The sequence below is a fragment of the Triturus cristatus genome, chromosome 12 (genome assembly GCF_964204655.1).
Source record: "Triturus cristatus chromosome 12, aTriCri1.1, whole genome shotgun sequence".
NCBI lineage: Eukaryota > Metazoa > Chordata > Amphibia > Caudata > Salamandridae > Triturus > Triturus cristatus.
The window spans coordinates 304,479,014-304,501,385 of NC_140595.1; the positions used below are offsets into that span (position 1 = coordinate 304,479,014).

The window sequence follows — 22,372 nt, forward strand, 5'->3', positions numbered from 1 at the left end:
AACCGCCACTGCTGAACTCTCTGACAACAGCACAGTTGGACATTGCTTCTTTTGGAAGCCAGGAGTGTCTTTATCAGATTTGGAAGCCGAGTGTCCTCTGCTTTTTCGTCACAGCGGGGGGGGGGAGTAGTCTTTCACTATTACGACTACACCAAGGGAAGCGCTCACTGATTTTGGCCAACTCAATTCTACCGAGACCTAAGAAACTAGTAAGATGGCGGCTGAAGAAGCAGATCCCCCTTCCTCCCCCTTTGCCACACTTCTCTTGGGTGTCTCCAAACTTTGTGGAAGCGGAGGCATGAAGTTGGTGCTTTGCATGACTACTTATCAGTTCTCCTGCCACCAACAGGTCTGAACAGAGGCTGATAGTAGACTTAAATCTGTGCTGACAATGCTCAGGTAGTGCTACGGACAAGACCACGCTAGCTCTTCTCACACTATGTAAGAACAGGGAGGCACAGTGAATGAGAGGGTTTCAGAACACCAGTTTTTAAAATTATATTTGGACAGAAACAGGGTTGGGCAGGAGGTTACTTGGGATGGTGAGGAAGGACGCCATTACACTAGTTACTAATTTTATTTTTTCTTGTTTTGGGTGGTGGAGTAGTGTGCTGCTGAAGATGGTTGAAGAGGGTAACCTGTTGAAAATATGCATTTTTTGCTATTTGGGTGGGGATGGTGTCGCCACGGTAGATAGGGAGTGGTATAAATGGGGGCGGCTCTAGTTGGCAGTGGCATACACCCTGTCCAAGTAGGGACCTTCCCTTCTATTCAGGATAAGGGAGTTACACACCTAGATAAACCCTGCTCACTGCCTTAGTAGCTTGGCACGAGCAATCAGTCTTATCTTAGAGGCAAGGTGTAAAGAATTTGTACATAACACACACAGTGACACAGTGAAAATACTACAAATGGACACACCACCAGTCTAGAAAAATAAATTATCTTTTTCTGAACCAAACAAGACCAAAACGACCAATATCTAACAAACACAATTTAAAATATGACTTTTAAAAGATTTCAAGCAATTCTCTCGGAAGAACTCAATGGATGCAGTGATTTTACTTAAAGAACCTCAAATGTGCCAAAATCCACAAGGTAAAACAGAGCAGAGGAGGAAAGCATCGGAAAACACAGCGATGCGTCAGTTCCTGAGTCCTTGAGGAGGCGATGTGTCAGTTCTGCTGCACATAGGAGAATTGTTGCCTCGAATCTGGATTGTAGGGGAAAGCGAGGTGTTGAAATCCAAAACAGTTCTGATCTGCGGGTGATGTGTCGGAAAACATGTAGAACAGGAGCGATGCGTGGAAATCTGGACATGCTGGAGATCGATGTGGCGGCAAACAGGCCCTGCATTGATTTGTTCAACCGTGGTCCCACGATGCGTTGATCTTGTCAGTTGCACAGCAGGGCCTGTGTCGGAGTCAGTGCGGTGGTCTCGGAGTTCGGAGGCACGGTGTGCTGAACTTGGGCTGCAGCAGTTTCTTTGGGCACAGGCAGTTGCTGCGCTGATTTCTTCAGTAGCATGCGGTGGTGTGTGGAAATTTTTCCCACATGGCAGTGCTGCGTCAAAAAAACTGGCGCTGGAAGGGCGATGCGTTGATTTTGATGGTTTCAATCAGATCTTTGCTGTAGGAACAACCTCCCAGAGCCCAGAACTGGAATTGGCACCATTTGGCAGGTCAGAACTCCTAGCAGTAGAGTTCAGGGATGCTGCAGGTGAAGTCTTTGCTGGCCCTGAGACTTCTTAACAGGAGGTTAGCACACACAAGCCCTTGGAGAAACTTCACAAGCAGCATATACAGCGAAGATCCAGCCCTTTTCCTCTCCAAAGGAGAAGAAGCAACTGCAGGCCAACCCAGCAAAGCAACACATTTCAAAGGGGGAGTACTCCTCCTCACAGCTCTTCTCCTTGGCAACGGTTCCTCTTGATCCAGAAATGTTCGTTAAGTCTGGGGTTTTAGGTCAAATTTTTATACCCCTTTTGGCCTTTGAAGTAGGCAGTCTTTAAAGGACAGTCTTTGTAGTGCACAAGTTATTGTTCTGCCTGGTCTTTGCTCCAGACACTCTAGCGGGTGGAGACAGATTTGTGAAAGGCCAGGCATAGCCATATTCAATCAATAAAGCTTTATTCGACAGTTGAGTCATAAAAGCACATTACAATCATAACACAGAAAACATATAAATTATCTAAAATTTTTAAGACTAAGATTAAACTCATATTACAACCATCGCTGAAGCTAAAATCGATCTAAAACCCATACAAATATTCTCAATTTAAAATATCACATATATTAAAATTACTGTTTGTGTTCCCGACCTTGCGGCGAGCATTGGGTAAAACTTGTACAATTGCAGTTGATTACTATAGGTTGCCATCATAACTCAGGGCTTTGGTCCGTATGCCCCAGGCCCACCCTAAGAACTTGGCCACTGCTATACAAATAAGAGGAGCAGTGTCAGTACTCAAAATACGAAGGGCTGTGCGATAGTTCCTGATACCCAGTAACTTACAGACGGGTTTTATCCAGGTTTTCCGGGGTATCATATACATTGGACAGAAAAATAACAAGTGTTCTACGGATTCACAATCCTCTGTACATTTATAGCATTTGTCACTTTTGTTTTGGGGGCTCCCCCAACTAGCAGTAAATTCTGCAACCGGTAGGGTACCCACCCGTAGCTGGAAGTATAGCTTACGATCCGAGGGCCTCTCTATTATATCCCAATACCTCTCTAGCAATGGACTAGCTTTTAGATCGAGAAAACGACCTGTTAAGTGAGAGGAAAGTCCTTGCGTAGTTTCTATCATGAAAACCCATTCCCAGTATATAGCTTTCAGCTTATCCTTAGAAGGGAAAATAGCGTTTAGTGGGTCATTCCATAATTCGATCAAACCTATACTGCCCAAAAGGAGCTTAATACTACGCAGCCAATGTATATTATGTGATGAATCAGTTTTTAGTATGTCACTGAAGCCGCTCTGATAGTGTACAAGTTCGTCAGTGCACCAGAGTCGGTGCCAGTAAAGAAGTGGACGAAGCTTTACAAGATGGACTAGTGGCTTTTTCCCTAAATCTAGCAATAAAGGGCGCAGTGGGGTGCTAGCTGGAAGGCTTGTAATTTTACGTAAAAATGAGTTTTCAAGCAACGTCAATTTGTTCAAGTTACTAAAGCCCCAGAGCTCAGACCCGTATAAGCATGAACTCAGTACCATTGTCCCATATACTTCAAGGACTGGTGAAATTGGTTTTGTATGTGAGCTTTTAAATCTAGTTAGGAGGGCACCTGATTTTTGTTTATGTAGTAATGCGGCGCGGTCCAATTGGGAATCCCAACGCATATCCTTCTGTATTGTGATGCCCAAATATGTGAAGGAGGTTACCTCCTCCAAGGGCAAATCATTCATAAGAATTTTCCCCCTGAATGATTTGTGTGCGTTAAAAGACATAAACTTGGTTTTTTCAGTGTTGACCACCAATCCCCTCAGTTTACAAAACTCTTCAAAGCGTCCGAGTGCCTTCTGTAGACCACTTGGGATCTTGGAAATAATCAACGTGTCATCCGCGAACATGAGGATGGGAACGCGTGATCCAGCCAAAACAAGTGCATCAGTGGGGGTCTGCGAGAGAAAGTCGACCACCCCGTTGACAAAGAGCGAGAACAGGGTTGGTGCCAAGACACAACCCTTCCTCACACCCCTGCCAACCGGGAAGTCTTCCGTCACCTCTCCCACATCCCCCCAGCGGACCTGGGCTACATTACCCTCATGCAAGCGAATGACTACAGAAATGAGTTCAGGTTCAAATCCCATTTCCCGCATAACTTCCCAAAGTTTAGTTCGTGGGACCAAATCGAACGCCGCTTTAAGGTCCACGAATACCGCATATAATGCGCCCTTGCCTAAAATCACCGTCTTCCAATATAAGATGACGAAACGGAAGATTTGATCAATTGTGCTTGTTCTCCGGCGAAAGCCTGCCTGCATAGGACTTAGAATATCCAGCTCTTCAGTCCATAATAGAATCTTATGTAGGAATAAGCGGGCCACAATCTTCTGTATTGAGTCTATTAAGCTAATTGGCCTATAGTTGGCCGCAATGGACTTGTCCCCCTTTTTAAATACGGGGACTATTTCTGCACCCTTCCACGAGTCAGGGATGTCAGCACCCTGTGCGATTGCATTTGCAAGGCGCATAATATACCTGCACCATAGGTGTCTATCGCCAATAAACACATCTGCAGGAATTCCATCCATGCCGGGAGCTTTACCCTTGATCACTTTATCTAAAGCCTGTTCCACGTCTTTTGGAAGAAATATTGCTTCTTCATAATGGGCATGGCAGTAAATGGCACCAGAGTTTTCTTCGTCACTGGGAGCTGCATATTGTGGTTTGAAATGGTCAACCCACGCATTCTTAGCCACATTATTCTGGGGGCGCTCTGGTAGCCCCCCCCCTATCCCATTTATATATGTCCCAGAATTGCTTGCTATTCCTACACTTACTAGCATCTAGGAGGTCTTTCCACTTTTCGTTATCCCACATTCCTTTTGCATCTTTCAGTGTCTTCCTATAATGTATCCTGGCCAGTCTTACCAGAGGTACGTCTTTCATCCTTAGGACGCTGCCAAGTTCAGCTCGTGCTTTCTTGCAATCAGTGTTATACCAACCCGCAGTGTTGCCTTGCTTGGAACATCTATTAGAAGTGGTTTTAACAAAGTATTTCTTCAAACCCTCAAAGAGTTTGTTATGTGCTACCACCACAGACTGGTGGGAACTCATGTCTACTACCATTGTTACAGGGGGTTGTAAAGCATCAGTAACTTCTTTATTTATTGCAATCAAGGTTGTTGGGTCTTCTATGATCCTGTCCCATTTTAAGTAGCGCTGATTATTGGACAGAAATTGACCCGACACATGGGTCTCTTGCTGAGCTAGTTGTCCACCTTGAAAGTGTAAGTCAAATAGTGCTACTAGTGGGTGATGGTCGCTCTCAATTCGATTAATAACATCCATATCAATGAGGTATGCCCAAAGTTTTACATGGACAAATAGGTAGTCTATACGACTCACCCTGCGACCATTGTCGAAAGTATTCTTTGCAAGTTTATCTGACTTACTTCTACCATTTGCTGCCCTCAGATGATTGGCAAGGCACAGACCTTTTAGTTGGATTGCTGCCTCTGTCCATCTTTTTATGGGGGCAATCTCTAGGGGAGGGATTCCCCAACTAGAATCTTCCTCTGCAGTAAGCTGTGATATGTCGTGGCCAAGGGGCTCATAGGTGTTATTAAAATCACCTGCTACTACTGGTAATATATTAGGTGGCATGAGATCCAAGATGTCTTCAAGTTCTTGTACTACTGGGGATTTTTTGCCCCCGGAAGACCACGTGCATACACGTTAAAAATGTCCACTTTGGGACCGAACTGTGAAGTTATTCGTATTGATAGTATATCATTGCTGGATCTAAGACCTACTTTTGTATGGCACCCCATGTCCTGCTTTACCCATATGGTTAGTCCGCCCGAAGGGCGGCCTCTTTTGCTTTTTAACGCGGGAACATAAAAATTAAGGTAACCATTACAATGTATAGGGTCGATTGACCAGGTCTCTTGAAAGAGGCAAACGTCATATTTTGTCAGAAAGCCCATCCAATCTGGGTTTTCCGTTTTGGGGCACAGGCCAGCAATATTCCACGACAAAATTGACAGAATGCCATTCTCTCTACTTTCCCCCAAGTTAACAACTGGGCTCTCTAGTGGAGTATTTATACTACCTTTCTCAGAGTAATCCAGGCTATCATTCGTACTAGTGCCCATGCTGGGCTTGGAGTTCTCTTTATCAACTCTTCCGAAAGCACTTACACCGCTTGGGGAGTATGTCAGACACCCGAGTTTATCCCCTATAGATTTTTGGCATGCCACCCCCGACTGGTACATGTCAGATAATAAAGGTCCAATTTGCAGGTTTAATTCATTACCAGAGCAGCAATCACTAACATGTACGTTTGTGTTTATATGGTTCCATCTATTGTCTTTCTTAGGGGAAGCATGGCCTAGCCTAGGTGGCTTTTTCCCAACCCCGAGATGTCGTCAATCACAGTCCTCCAATCCAGAGGACCTAACAGGCCCGTGCTGTGCATTCTGATGACTATATGACCTATCTTCATTATCTCGATCAAATTGGCCGCATGGATCTAAGGTGGGCTGTAGGCAACCACAATAAAAAAAGGACAGGGGTAGTGAGAGAATAGGTGTATTAAGGTTCGACCTCTGCCAATTGCAGATATATTCGACTGCCCTCTTGTCTCTGAAATTAATAACAATGCAATCTCCCTTAATCGTTTTGCTCTTGGGGCCTACCCAATCCACTCTTCTAGCAAAAAGTATCTCCGTTGAAACATTCTGAGGTAGGGGGCGATTTAGATTAAGCCAATAGATGCACTTGTTTTTCAGTTCCCAGTAGTCCTCCCCTCTATCTAGACCTAGTGGTTTGACCCCCGCCAGGATCACTACATAGGGAGAGGACTCTGGAGGGAGGTGTAGTTTGGTGGATTTTTTTACCGACTTACTCGATAAGTCCCTTCTTGCAAGCGTGCCTATAGGGCTTTTATTAGCTGCTGTCCCCCTAGTGTTCAGCGGATTACAGGCAATATCCCTACTAGGATCCCGAGCTTCCTGCCCTGATGTTAATGGAATGGAATTAGTTAAATTCGGGATGGGGATAGAAGCGGTAGTAGAGCATCTAGTTGGCAATTTATCAGGCACTGTAACAGACTCTTGGCAATTACTAAAATTTTTTTGCTTAGGCAGTGCTGAAGCATAAGACAACTCTAAACAAACCAGTCTGTTTTCTATAGCGTCCAGCCTATCATAGATTGGGAGACAGGTTTTTATAAAAAATCGATTCAATTTTCCCCCAAAAGTCCGCGTCACGATCTTGCGGCAAATGTGAAGATGGAATCGGAAAAGGATGTGCTATTTCTCTATCTTCTGTAGCGGGGATAGATTTTCCAGTGGGAGCTTGGCTCTCCCTGCAGTTAGCATCAGGAACTGTCCGCCTGTTCTTCGATTTTTGACCACCATTTGGCGGGTCACCACATTTCCTCTTGGATCTCTGGTTCTTGTTAATTCCCCTATTGGTTGACATTAAGTTTTTATCTGTGGAGTTCTTAGCGGAACGAGTCTTGACACAGGAGGGGGCACTATCATTTTGGCTGGGATTAGCTTGACCTGTTCTTGGTTTTGAATTTAAGTCTAGTCCTTCAGATTGAGGTAGACAGCGGGAAAATTCTTCGTCGTGAACAGAGGTGTTTATAGTCTCACTGGACACCGAGGTTACCTCATTTCCTGATCTCACTATTGTAGTGGGCACCGGGGATTTGGCATTAGTTAAATGACCCAGGGAGGAGCGTTTATCTACCACTGAGCCCAGAGATAGTCGTTTCTCGGTCTGGTCAATTTCTTTGTCTAGAATTGAAGATACTCTCACCAGAAATTGGTCGAGCGTTCCCACAATTGATTTCGTAGCCGTCATTTTGTAGCAAAATGGTTTAACAATGCAACAAGTTACCAGCAGCCACTAACAGTTCGCTACCGCAGATGTTCTAACGCACCGAAGTGGTACAATGTCACTGACCTTTGTCTTGAGAGTACGGGGGGTGTCCCATCCCAGCCTCGTCCGGCCTCTAACGGGCTCAAACGGGCCCGCCCTTGGCCCGGGTTTCGCCCGGCGCGCGCGTCCCGCGCAGCGGGAGCGGCAAGGTCTTTTGTAGAGCCTCTCTCCGGTCAGCTGCGCTCAATTACAGCGTCGCTTTGCCCTCTGGACGATGCAGTCCGTGGATTGCGGGACTCCGATGCAAATTCTATCTCCTAGGCACACGAAGCGGGAGCGGCGAGGTCTTTTGTAGAGCCTCTCTCCAGTCAGCTGCGCTCAATTACAGCGTCGCTTTGCCCTCTGGACGATGCAGTCCGTGGATTGCGGGACTCCGATGCAAATTCTATCTCCTAGGCACACGAAGTGGCTCCCGCGCAGCGGGAGCGGCGAGGTCTTTTGTAGAGCCTCTCTCCGGTCAGCTGCGCTCAATTACAGCGTCGCTTTGCCCTCTGGACGATGCAGTCCGTGGATTGCGGGACTCCGATGCAAATTCTATCTCCTAGGCACACGAAGCGGCTCCCATATTCAGGTGCAGGTGAGAGCTCTTCCCACCACCCTAGCTCAGGAAGGCCCATCAGCCTGGTGATGGGCCAGCAGGATATGAAGGGCACACCTCAACTTTCTTTGTGTGGCTCCCTAGAGTGAGTGCTCAAACAGGCCCCTGTCAGTTTGAACCAGACATTGATTCCACAGGCAGGCAGAGGCACAAGATATTTAAACAAGAAAATGCCCACTTTCTAAAAGAGGCGTTTTCAAACACCCAATTTAAAAACCACTTTTACTAAAAGGTGTATTTTTAAATCCTGAGCTCAGAGAGCCCGAACTCCACATCTCTAGCTGTTCCCAATTCAAAGTTACAATGGTAAAATGTTACAAGGCAGCTCCAATCATAGCCTATGGGAGAGCTAGTCCTTGCAATAGTGAAAAACGAAATTGGCAGTCTTGCGCTATCAGGACATGTAAAACGCACCAGTGCATGTCCTACCTTTCACATACACTGCACCCTGCCCATAAGGATACATTGGGCCTACCGTAGGGGTGCCTTACATGTAGTAAAAGGGAAGGTTAGGGCCCGACAAGTGCGTGCACTTGCCAGGTCGACATGACAGTGTACAAGTGCACTCACAGACACTGCGATGGCAGGCCTGGGACAAGTTTACAAGGCAACTCATGTGGGTGGCATAGTGAACTTTACTAGGGACTTACTAGTAAATCATTTATGCCAATCATGGAGAACCAATCAGAATGACAATTTACACAGGGAGCATTTGCACTCTAGCACTAATAGCAGTGGTAAAATGCCCAGAGTACAGAAACCAGCAAAAACGAAATCCAGTATAACATCAAAAATACAGGGGGTAGAGGCAAAAAGACAGGAGAAACCACGCTAGGGATGCCAGGTCTAAAAGGGAGGGTGGCAGATTGGCAGGTATAATCATTGTTAATATTTGCCAGATGTCTGGAGTAGTTCTGTAGGACGCATGAGAGCGGTGTGGAGGAGGGAGTCAGGAGAGGAAGGATACTTTTTGTGTGTCGCCCCAACACTCCTCTTCACTACCTCTGCAACTGAACAGCTGTCAGGTGGAGCTTATGGTTGGACATATAGGGGATAAAACTCTACATGCACTACTAAAATGTACATTGACGTTTCCACCATACGGTTCCATGTTAGATCAGGGACATTCTTTCCAAAGTGGTTGAACCCAGGTATGAAGGAAGACTGATAAAGTGAAAGAAGGTTGTGAGATTTCACAGTTGGAGCGCAAACAGCGGGTCTAGAGGGTTTGTGAACTGTTTTCAGGACTAAACAGGATGAGGATAAACCAGACAGACTTCTGAGGACGCTAGAACAAGGGATTTTACAGGAACCATAGTATCCTTATGTTCACAGAACTAAGCCCTGATAGTAAGAGATGAAGGAAACGGATCTAGAGGTCGAGGAAAGGTCTACTGGTACAAGCTATTGTGTTATTAGCCTCAAGACTGAAGGTCTCAGTGAAATGCACGGGGCATTTTTTGCTTAAGTCGAGGATTTCCTAATTTTTGTATTATCAAATCTTATTCTGTGTGTGAACAAATAGGCTGGACTTACTCTCCTTCATTCTTCAGTTGAATAAAGGCTGTGGTTATGAAGGTTACAGAGCGCACAAGGGGCTCAAGAAGCAGAGGGTTGAAGAGCACTGAAAATAGAAGCCTCTGGTGGGTATTATTGTTGCATGACTCGTGGAAAGGGTCTTGACCGGCTGATCATCACTGGGCTGGTGGGGTGCACTTGTCCCTATCAGTTAGCCCGTGTTTTATTAATAGCTGAAATAAGGATTGAAGTATACTTGTATGACGAGTCCAGTGAAACAAGTTCATCCCAACCCTATAAATAGAATAGAAGGTTTCATTACAAATTGTTGCCTACACTCTTTGTAGATGACCTAATTCTCTCATTAAACTAAAGCAGCCAAAAACTGAAATTCGCCTCCTTTTCTGCTGAGAATTCCCCTCCAGTTCAAAAATGTAATTTCATCCAAATAGACTCAGTTTGCCAAATCACTAGGTTGCATCAGTGGCAAAAATATTGTAATGTTTCCTTTTCAGTTAAATACATTATTTTAATATTACCCATGCTTCACCATAGGGAGACTCTACAGTCGTAGCGGAGTTCTACGCATTGTAAAATACAGGTGAAAAAGAAAAGTTTTTTAACCTGAAAATAAATATTCAAAATAATTTTGTGGTAAATATTAATACAAATTCATTTTATATATTTCAATATGGAACACGTTTAAAAAATGTTACGCACTATAGAAATAATTTTGAATTAAAGCTTTAATTACTTGAAATATATTAAATTCAATTATTGTTTTGAATTTAAGTACAAAAATAAATACTCACCTAAAAAAAAAAAGTATTAGAAGTGATCATTTTTGAAATTCAAAATAGGTTAGTAAAATATTTTATATTTAATTAAATGTATACTATTTTATGATTTTTTACATTCATTTGTTTATTTATATTTTTAACTATTTTAAATATTTTAATATAATCAACATTATTTCCTATAGTGTTTTATTTTAAGTTCCAACCACCATTATTTTCTATTGCAGAGTGTTGTAGTACCAATGGCTGGCTAGTGTATTCTGGACTTAATACTAATTTAAAAAAAATTTTGTGGTAACTTTCACTCGGAGTTTGTGAATACCGAAAATAAGTAAACTTACTCAAGTTACCTTTGCGAATCAGGACCTCAATGTACTTACTGTATGTAGTTAGTGCCTAAAACCGAGAGCTATGTAACAGAACCAGAATTTTTTAAATATATTTATTGCCACGTTTTCTAGCTAAAATCCTTTATGTATAGTTACCTTTATTCAGGGCCACTGGACATTATGCAATTTAGCAGTCTCTGCATTTTCTGCATTATCATGGATTTAACGCATTGCCACATAATCCATCATCTGCTACATAATCTGTAAATTTTAACCCCCAAAAATGTTTCTAGCTCAAACATATCAAAAGCTACTAAAAATACACACAGCAACACGTGCTGCCGAACAGCACAAGGCGCTGTGCAAATGTTGACCGTCCACCTTTCTGTTGTTTATTGCAATATTTGGATGTTATTCTTGTACTAATGAGGTGAAACCTTTTCCCAGACAGTGTGAACATGTGTAAAAATGACAATATAATGAAGTAATACAATCACAAAATGTTCCACATTATGTCGCATAATTTGCCTTTCTTTGCCGCATAATTTAGTCGACCCTGCTTCATAAATTGATCCTCCTCTGCTGAATAATTCCAGTATGCCTGCCTTTATTATAAAGGTTTAGGTAGAAAGACTATACATGTGTGAATGTACAATTATAAAGAAGACATGTAACAATTAAAATAAACGTGGGCTTACCAGAGGAACAGTTGTCAAAATTCAGATCGCCGCAGATCACGTCAAATGCTACCAGCTCCTCTGGATTGGCTGCACTGGAGGAGGAGGTAGATTTTCGGAAATCCGACAGCCAGTCCTGAAGCAGGTCCAACTGCTCACATCGTACAGTAGCATCTCCTAGAATAAGCGTGACACCAGAGATCTTGACATGAAGGTACTAAACGGAAGCTTAACATTAAGGATTGTACATCACCACTTTTCCACTATATTATATATTGGACATCATGAACCACTCTGCACTCCTGCCTCCTTCGCTATGAAACATGCCCCCACAACACTCATTGACCTGACCCCCCTCATCTCTCCTTGTCTTCCTCTCCCAGTGATCTAGCACGCCAGCTAAGCATTTTAGAGCTGGGTGTGATCAATCCTGCAACTCACTCAGACTGAGGATAAATCAAGCTCAGTCACTGTTTTGCGCCCTTGTTCGATCCCCGTTTCTTCATGAGAGAGGGTGGTAGAATACTTCTGCAAATGTTCACTATGGTTCTTCTCACCTCCTTTACTATTGCTCTTATAGGACATTAAAGGGAAGGAGAGAATGCAGTGGGCTATGTACATCGTTTGACTCCGACTGTACCGATAGATGGCTTCCACATCTCAGTTAAGGTAACTGAGAACAGATTGTCAATAACACCTCAGACCTCGTCAATGTTAATCTTTGGCTTTGTGTATAGGGAAACATCTAGAATTCTGTATTGTTCTTTGCAAATATGCTGTGGCTAAATGTAAGGCATAACTGAATTAATCAAATATTGCTCTACGGAGCCACCAGAAAAACCCTGGAAATATTGTGTGTTAGAAATGGGATTTCTGGATGGCAAGGGCTTGCGCCTAAGCCAGGCAGAAACCACCACTCTAGTCAGGGCAAGGGAGTAACAAGCCGAAGATAACCCCTGCTCACCCCCTTGGTAGCTTGGCACGAGCAGTCAGGCTTATTCCGGAGGCAATGTGTAAAGCGTTTGCGCAACACACTCACACAGCAGCGACACACTAGGCACACCACAAAAGAAACTCCACACAAGGTTGTATAAAAATAGCCTTTGTATTACTCATAAACACATTAGATCATAATCACAAATATACACTGGGCCAACTCGCACTTAGGTATTATTTTACAGGGGATTATATACATGGCCGGGCCAATCGGACCACTGTCAGCACCATGAGAATCATAAGTAGTGAAAATAAAACAACCAGTAACTATTGGTATTAGTATTAGGCATAAACTCATTATGCATAAACATTAGGCATAAACTCAGTATGAGTAATCACATTAGGCATAAACACATTATGCATCACATTAAGCATAACTTCTTAGTCATACATACTAACCTACTGATGCCCCTCAGTACGAAGCATTATGCAAAACATAATTGGCAACAGGGCACCACAGTAATCACGGCACACAGGGGTGCTCACCACAACACATATGCCGTAGCAACAGGAGTAGAGCACCAAAGCAGACCCTGGTAAAAGGGGTGCACACCTTCCCAAAGTCCCCACAGGGTGCAAGCTGTCACACAGGGGTGTCCAGGGCCCCGTCCCGGGCTCTCCCCTCAAATGCTTCTTTTTCAATGAAGCCTCCAAACTGACCCCCCCCCCCCCCCCCCAGCTGCCTCTGCAGCGAAAAGAACGTGCGTGATGCACAGGGGGGGAGGGTGCATCTCACCCTTTTCTCTTAATGGAATATAGAAATGCCTCCGTCGTTGCAGCGACCCGCGCTCTGGCGGGGCAGCTGTAGAGATGAGCACCGGCACCAACAGTGCTCCTCTTGGTGCAACTACTGCCTCCAAAAGGCACCGGCAGGGCCCAGCTTAGGCCCCATTCACCAGGGCCTTCCCAGACTCTGTCCGGTCTTCCTGCAATCAGGACACCACCGTAAAGACACCGGTGTATCGCCAGCTACACGGACGCCGCTCTCCCAGCCAGGCAACGGCCTGACTTCCGTTACCGGGCTTGTCCGACCCTCAGCGCCGGTTTCCTCTGCACAGGTCCTGCCCAAAGTCAGTCAGGGTCTCCACCTAACTTTCGGATTGCGGCTTCCTCCAAGGTCAGGCCCTACTCGCCGCACTTGCGTTGTTCACGAGTGGGCGCCCAGGATCCTCAGGATCACGCGGGGCTCCCGCAAACCAAGAGGCAGAACTCTCTCTTTAAGACCAGGCGGCTCGCGGGGCTTCCCCTTTCCTCACGGGAACCCTGCCCACAGGCAGGCACAGACTTGCCTGACTTCCAGCTTTCGGAGCAAAGCCTCCGCCCACTCTGTGGCCCCCTCTCCTAGGGCTCAGGGTATGAAATCTGACGCACTCACCCTGCGCTGAAAAGCCAGAGCCCCCTTCAAGGGCTCAAAGGGCAATGCAGAAGAGCGCTCACCACCTGAAGTCTGGGCAGTGTTCTTCCCGCACCGAGCGCACTCTTTAGCACAATGGCAAGCAACTCCCCAGCAAGCAGGGGGGGGGGGCGGAATCCAATACTTGCCACACGCTAAGTCCAATGTAACCAGGGGCAGAGCCGGGCACAGGCAGGCCAGCATGTAGGGACCCCCAGGAAGCAGCAGCTGGGTCCCACGGTGGTTCCTTCTTGCACAGCAGTCCTTCTGCTCCAAAACAGGTACAAGTAAGCACACTTACATGGGGTCACAGCCCCAATATTTAAATCACATGTGTCTTTGTTGTTAGGGCTCTGCGCCCATTCCAAACCAGTTCTGGGGGCATTCCAGCATTTCTATACAGTGCTAACACACCTTCATTGTTAGATTAGGCTCTTGCCCCAGACACACCACAGGGAAGCCGAGCCAGCATTGTACCAGGCAGGCACAGACCTATTCAGGGGCTACTCCTCCGACTACTCCAAATGCAGATCTGTCTATTCAGCCTAGCGCTGACTCACCCAGCCCCTCTGGAGCCACGGCACCTCCCCAGTCCCTGTCACTCCAGAGCCAGACATGCAATACACATCAGGCAGGCACAAAGACACATAGCACACAGAAATGCCAACTTCTAAAAGTGGCATTTCTAAAATTGTGATAAATCTGCGCAAACCATTATGCAGCATTTATTATTACTATTCCAAACATACCAAACTTGACCACGCTGCTCCTCTCATATTATATATTACCACTGAAACACTTATCAGGAAATCCCCAATGCATTCCCATGAGAGGGCAGCCTCACAGCAGTGAGAAACCAAAATGGCTGTTTGTCACTACCAGGACATGTCACACAATTAAGGCACATGTCCTACCTTTTACCTACAATGCACCCTGCCCATAGGGCTAGCTAGGGCCTACTTTAGAGGTGACTGGCATGCAGTAAAAGGGGGGTCACAGACGTGGCACTCACTTGAAGTGCAACGTCACTGCGGCAGTGAACTGCGTGTGCAGGCCCTGCAATGGCAGAGGCCTGAGACAGGTTTGAAAGGCTACTTTGGTGGGTGGCGCAATCAGCGCAGCAAGCCCACCGGTAGCATTTAATTTACTGGCCCAGGGTATCTGAGATACCACTTTACAAGGGACTGACAGGTAAATTAAATGCGTCTAACAGGTGTAGACCAATCTTACCATGTTTACCACAGAGAGCACACACACTTTACACTGGACAGCAGTGCTAAAGTGCCCAGAGTCTAAAAACCACCAACACCAGGTCAGAGAAAAGACTAGGAGGAAGGCAAAAAGTTCAGAGATGACCTTGCAAAAAGGGCCAAGTCCAACAATGTGGTTATGTCAAGTAAGGTCATCAGAAGTCTGAAAGACCAAGACCATAAAACAACTTAAAATAAGATTTAAAAAATAGCTATTAGTGCCCTTCAGGCCAGAGATCTGAGGGATAATCGTATTCAGTTGTGCGGGCTCTAAAGACCCCACTGAAAACTCCTTTTGCCAACAGCCCATTAGGCCAGCTCTCTTGGGAGCAACTTAACTTTTGAATAGGTAATCAAAAGGCCAATGATTTTCAGAAGAGTGCTAAATTAAAGTTGGCAGTCTGTCAGTTTGTCATGTTATTTCTTGTCTTCTTACTTCTACAATGGGTACCATGTAAAAATATAGACTTCAAAAACAGAGCAAAATGTAAGGACTCAAAAATGGAGACTAAAAATGAAGAACATAAAAAATATCTCCATCCAAATACAGCAGCCTCTTAATAACTAGAAAACAAGGCAATTGTGTTGAATAACTACTTTAACCCGAGCCCTAGCATTCTCGGGGCTATGTGTTTGATGGTGGGGTTAACTGCATGTCAATATATGTGTCTGCGAAAAATCAAAGGTGGGAGAAAGAAGTAAGAGCAAAAGGTTCACTTAGCCTCCCAACTCAATATGCATAATCAAGGAAAGTGAACCAAGGCATTAAACAGAGTGTTCATGAAAGTATGTAGAGGATTTCATTCAAGACCCTCATCCACGTATTTGACCTCAAAGCGGTATCTTTTGCCTCGCTAGGGTTGATTTCGTAGGTAGCATCATCATCCATCCAAGTATGAATATTTGTGTATTTAAATTTTTTTGTATGATCTTCATTTTTAAATTCTACGTTTTAAGTATTTACTTTGTTGCCTATATTTTTGTAGACAAAAGCTTCACATGCTACTCTACCAGAGTTTTTGCTTGTTTGGGAGGATGAGTACTTTTTTTTTCTTCACACAACATACTTTTATTGTTGACATCCAATATAATACAAGGGCCTCAAAGAGCACCCCGTGTAAATATACATGGTAGCAAATAAATGAATCAACATTTTCAGCAATAATAAAGGATCGGTTTCACAAAAGATATATTGCAGGAAAAATTAATACCAATAAAGAAAATGAACAAGAAAAGAATCAGTGTGCCACATTGCCTCTATTCAAGAAACATAAGGATCCCATATAGAGAGGAAGTTCCTGCCATCCATAGTCAGCGTGAATGCTAACATTATGTATATGCCAATCAACCAATATCATAGTAATGTTTCTTCAGCATCAGGGGGGGGAGCGGGGGAGGCTCCAGATACAATCCTCTATAGTCGGCCCATCTTTTCCATATTTTGTAGTGTTTACGGGGGCATCCCCTTGCCTTGAAGACCAGAAGCTCCAGGCCCATACAAAAATCTAGACCTTTCTTCCACACCCTGAGTGACGGCGGGGATTCATCTTTCCAGACCCGGGCAATATCTCGTTTGGCCAGTGTAAGGCCCAAAAATAGGAGGTGGCGCTTGTACCTAATCCCACATATGTCCTCTGTAATAAGTAGTATAGCAAGTCTCGGTGAGGAAGCAATGACCCACCCCAAGACCTTCGACAAGCATGTGAACACCCCCTTCCAGAACCCTGACAATAGTGGGCATGTCCACACAGCATCTAGGAAAGTACCCTCCATAGAATTACATCGCAGGCAGTGTGGGGATGCAATGAGCCCAACACGCAATAACCTATGTCTGGTATAGTAGGCCCTATGTAAGTATTTAAACTGAATGAGACGCAGCCAAGCCGCAATTGCTGCACTACGTGGGGATGCCAGAGCATCCACCCAGTCATCTTCCTCTAGGGGGCCCTGATCTTGCTGCCATGCCTCTCTAGTTTTAGACAGCGTGGTAGGGGTGTTGTTGATAAGTGTGCAACATATTTTAGTGGTTTTATGCTCGCCTACATCACCCATGAAAAACCTTTGCTTCAATAGGGTTCAATTCAAAGATTTCCGTCAGATGAGACAAGTATGGGGTAAAGGCATGTCGGAATTGAAGATAACGATAAAATTGCGTACGGGGCATATCATATTCTGTTTGTATATCTAGAAAAGACTTGAGAGTTCAACCACGCACTACTGTCCCTACCGTATTAATCCCAATGGCCTCCCAACCCCGGAAGCCGGACAAGTGTAGTAGCTGTGGTATTTGGCCGTTATTGGGGTGGGGTTTCGCTAGTAAGTCTCCCCCCCCCCCCCCCTCCCCCAGCCCATCCGACGGTGTGCCACCTTCAAATTTCAAAAATCGTGGCTGTGGCAGGAGGTAGCCCACGAAGCAGTGTCGTGGAGTAAAGAACCATGTGAGGGCATTATCCCCCAGTAACCAACATTCAACCGCAGACGCCGAATCCCCACGGTCGCCATACCACCAATTGTTGAGGACAAGCAGATGGGAGGCCATATAATATGCCTGAACATCTGGAGTGGTCACTCCGCTGGTGTAAGTAGATTGGAGGCAATTCCTCGGATCCACTCGCGACTCGCCGCCCCCCTAGGGGAAGCGGGCTAGAATGGCATTCAATTGGCGAAACCACATAGGTTTTATCGGATAGGGATGATTCTGTAGCTGGTAAAGGAGACAAGGGAGGGAGATCATTTTAAAAATAGCGGACCTACCGAAAAGAGATAGAGGTAGGTGGGACCATACTTGTGTCTGGTCCCCCACCTGCGTCCATAAAGGGGCGAGGTTCTTACTCCATGCCAGGGCCTGAGATGAAGAGAGATAAACTCTCAAATATTTAAAGCCGTCTGAGGCCACCACCACTTCCTGTGACCAGTCACCCAGCCGATCTCCGCCCTGCAGTGGCCACAAATAGGATTTATTCCGCTTCATGTAGAGGCCAGAGGTTTCGCCAAAGATCTGCATGATGCAGAGAAGACTCGGACCAGACCGGTCCATATCGGTGAGGAAGAACAAAACATCGGCTGCATAAAGCGCTATGCAGTCGGAGATGCCCGGTGCCCACTCGAAGCCGCGCAGCTGCGCGACTATCCGTATCCAAGCTGCGAGCGGCTCCATAGAAAGAGCAAAAAGATAGAGAGAAAGCGGACAACCCTGGCGCGTCCCCTGCCCGATAGGAAAGCTTCTGGATATCGAATCAGCCACTCGGACTGAAGCAGTTATGTCCGTATAGAGCAGGCGAATAAGCTGAGCAGCCGGGGGCTTATATTAGGGCAATCTTGCAAGGCAAAAAGATAGGTCCAGCTAAGGGAGTAAAATGCCTTGTTCATGTCTGCTAAAAGAAGTGCGGCAGGAGTGCCAAGTTTATCAACAGCGGCAATGGCATTATGGGCACGTCTGATATTGTGTTGCGTAGCACGGTGCGGCATAAATCCTGCCTGATCCGGATTGAACAGCTCCGTGATGTATGGGACTAGGCAGTTTGCAATTACTTTAGCTAGAAGCTTAGCTTCTACATTGAGTAAAGAAATTGGGCGATAGGACGAGAAATGTTCCGGTGGCCAGCCGGGCTTCAAGAACACAACAATCTCAGCATGCCGCCAGTCGGGTGGAAGGATTACGCACTCCCAAGAAGCCTCCAGAGCCGCTAGGTAAGGTTTTAAGAGTTGGGCGTGATATTTTTGAAAGAACTCATATGGGTAGCCCTTTGGGCCTGGTGCCTTTCCCACCCGCATAGCCAATAGCGCCGGCAGAAGTTCATCTGCAGAGAGGGGAGAGTCTAGCTCCTCCCGCGCAGTATCTGGCAGCGCGCGGGAAGGGAAGTCATCAATAACTTTCTGCACCATGGCAGCAGGCAATGTTTCATGGGGAGCGTAGAGGTCCGTAAAGTAGGCGGAAAAACTGTCAGCAATGACGGACGGGTCTCTATGCACATTCCCATCAGGGGTGTAGTGTCTGCTGACACAGGCGATGCAGCAGTGCACTGGATTTGTCTCCCCACTGGTAAATTCGGCTACAGGTGGCAAGCCAATAGAGGCGGGCCTCATTAAGGAGCTCACTGGCGTATGTCTGCTGCACTGTCATTAATTGTCAGCGCGCGGCCTGTCCCGCTATGTCCCAACTAGCGCGTTCCAAATCAAGTATTTGGGCCCCAATGCTAAGCAGCTTGTCACGTTGCAGTCTACGCTGGGCAGTACAGAAGGCAATGACCGCTCCACGGAGAGTAGGTTTCCATAGCCTCCCACAGGATGACCGTCGACTCCACCGTGTCTGTGTTAAGTAATAAGTACTCTATTAAAGACGCATGCATATGTGCCCTATATTTCTCATCCCTCATTAACCAAGGCGACAGACGCCACCGAAATCGGAACCGCCTGTGATCCATGGACAGGAAAATGGACACCAGGGAATGGTCAGATAACCCCCTAGGGAGAATTGTAGCATCAGTCAGCCTATGCGTGTGGGTCTCATAAAGGAAAATGTAATCTAAGCGAGAGAAGGAATCATGGGCACTGGAAAAATAGGTGTATGTGTCTGGGTGTATAGTCCTCCACGAGTCAGCCCACCCCAAGCCGTGGGCCAGGGGCAATAGTTTGGAATCTGGAGGTTGAGCAACTCGGGCCGTAGCACGCCATCTATCTTGTGATGGGGACATAACATCATTCCAGTCCCCCCCCAACTATAGTTAATATCGACGGAAGGTAGGCCCAAAGCGCCGTCAATTTTTCCACTAAAGACCACGAGAGAGGGGGAGGGGCATAGATGCTGCCTAAAGCAATGGGCTCCCCATATTACGTCCCGTATATCACGATGTATCGACCCTGTGGATCCGACCGTGCGCGGCTATGAACGAAGGGGACACTGTGTTGTATAAGGATTGCAACTCCCCGGGAGCCTCTAATGAAACCAGCATGGTAAGTGTGTGCATAGCCAAACCGTCCCAAGCAAGGTGTCTTGTTACCTGCTAGGTGAGTCTCCTCCAAATAGAGAACCCCCACCCTATGGCGCTTTGCTTGGCGCAGGACAGCACCCCGCTTGATCTTATCCAGTAGACCATTAACATTCCAACTAAGGACTCGGAGCTCTCTACTCCGACCCCGGTTAAATCTTGGCGCATGCACAGCGATGGCATATAGTTAGGGATCTAATAAAGTGGATAACATTGACAATATCAAAAGTACATATGGCGGAAAATATAGTGGCAATAACAAATGGCATCAAACAAATCAAGTAAACCTGCCCCTCCCATCCCACCCAATACCTCAAAACAGTAGAAGTCTCTGTCGCGGTGAGTGTCATACCAGTGCCCCAACGGGGCAATGTGTTTCAATGAAATGGGAAAACCCAATCTACCCTTGAGGGCCTGGGCAAAATTAGATAAACGGGTAAAGGTGCCGTCAAGGGATTTGTTCAAAGTACATAGTAATATTCTTTCAAATTCTTAATAGGTTATAAGCTTTCATCAATTGCTTATTAGTAAGTTAATTCTTAAATTTCATTTAAATAATGTCAATCACAAATAAGAAATTTAAATCAAAAGAGGATGTGCAAACACGGGTGTATATAGAATTTTTTTAATATTTTTTGCCAAAAATTATATGGGTACTATGAATATACACATGCAATGTAACAAGAGGAAATACAGTAAAATTCAATGGTCCTACAATGTCACATTTATATACACTTTTCCTTATATAAATACATTTTTGAAAAAGTGTCTTAAGTCGATGTTTCGTTCTCTTATGCAATCGTCCATGAGACCATCTTCAGGACTATTGTGCATTATATAGATGACCCCTGAGTTCGATTAACGTAATCCTAATAGCTGCTGCAAACTGTTAATGGTTGATCGCGATGTAAAATAGTCATTGGTAGTCTTTTGATAAGTCTCTGTTTTTACGTATGTCTAAATGATCATCACAGGCAGATAGTATCGAAAGACTCGTATCGTCACTTCAAGTCCTCGAGGAGAATGTATCACCGTGAGGCTTCAGTTATGAGTGAATCTGATAATTAGTTCCTAGTAGCAGAAATTTTACCACTCTCAAGACACGTCTGCGTCCTAGTCGCGAAACTTTAGTGCTCTTGAGACACGTCTGCATCAAAAGACTACCAATGACTATTTTACATCGCGATCAACCATTAACAGTTTGCAGCAGCTATTAGGATTACGTTAATCGACGTAATTGGTTTTCAGACTAGCTTTTTTTCTCCTCTTCCTTCTTTCATCTTACTTGCTGGGGAATTTACCCACTTGTTTGGAATAGGATGCTATAGGTCATAACAGTGGAATAAAATAACTGACATGGTGACTTTGCTGCTCCTAGTCCAAATTCATGTAACTATTGTTGAAATATGGGACCTGCCTTATATTCACATGATGTATTTTTATTAGAAAGTATGGCTGTTTACTATTTACTGTCCCCTAAACAAATAGCACATCTTTGTGAACTAGCTGATCTGGGGCCGTTTAACACAAAGTCCTCTGGGAGTGCAACAGGTGTTTGCACCTGTTTTGCGTGCCCTTGGGGCACTTTGGTTTTATAAAAGGGGCCACAACGCTTGTGCGGCCCCTTGCAATGATGGAATCACTTTGCCTCTGCACCAATGCTGTATTGCCGATGTGGGTGCAGAGGCAAAAATGCCCTTAGGAGGAGCCCTGAGAGTGTGCCACAAAAAGTGGTGCACTGTCAGTGTGCCCCATGAAGGCATCCCTCTAGAGTGATGAAAAAGGGTCCTATGGACCCCCCAATCCATATATCCCCTTGCAGGTGGCAGCAGTCACTCAGTGCACCCGCATGGAAGGAGAACTCTAATCCCTTTTGAAAGTGCAGGCGGGTGGCTCCCTGCACAGAGAAACACGGACCAGCTTTTAAACAGCGGCTTCATATTTCTTTTAAATGCGTTACCCCAGGGCATTACAAGTTCTCGACTGCCTGAGGGCAGCGCATTATTCATAATAGGGCACACTTTCCCTGTTCGGACTCAGTGCACCTGCTTAAAGGCGCACTGTGGCGCAAACAGAGAAAGTGCGCCTTTTCAGTAATACGCTCTCTGGAGGTTGTTGATTAATGCAGTGCATCATCATTAGGTAAGCTCATGCCTAACCACATTTTGTTGTGTGTAATTGTTCTTGGTGCCTGAGTCTTAATGTTC

General features: G+C 45.5%; 1 protein-coding gene across 6 annotated transcripts in view; it reads right to left on the reverse strand.

The window, feature by feature from the left end:
- The window catches only part of SMPD3 (sphingomyelin phosphodiesterase 3), a 1,004,685-nt gene that overhangs the window by 67,711 nt on the left and 914,602 nt on the right, over positions 1-22,372 (reverse strand). For all 6 annotated transcript variants that reach the window (XM_085639465.1, XM_085639462.1, XM_085639463.1 and 3 more), the window contains one exon: positions 11,560-11,715. In XM_085639465.1, coding sequence (XP_085495591.1) covers positions 11,560-11,715 — 156 coding nt within the window. The remainder of the gene's footprint in view (positions 1-11,559; positions 11,716-22,372) is intronic.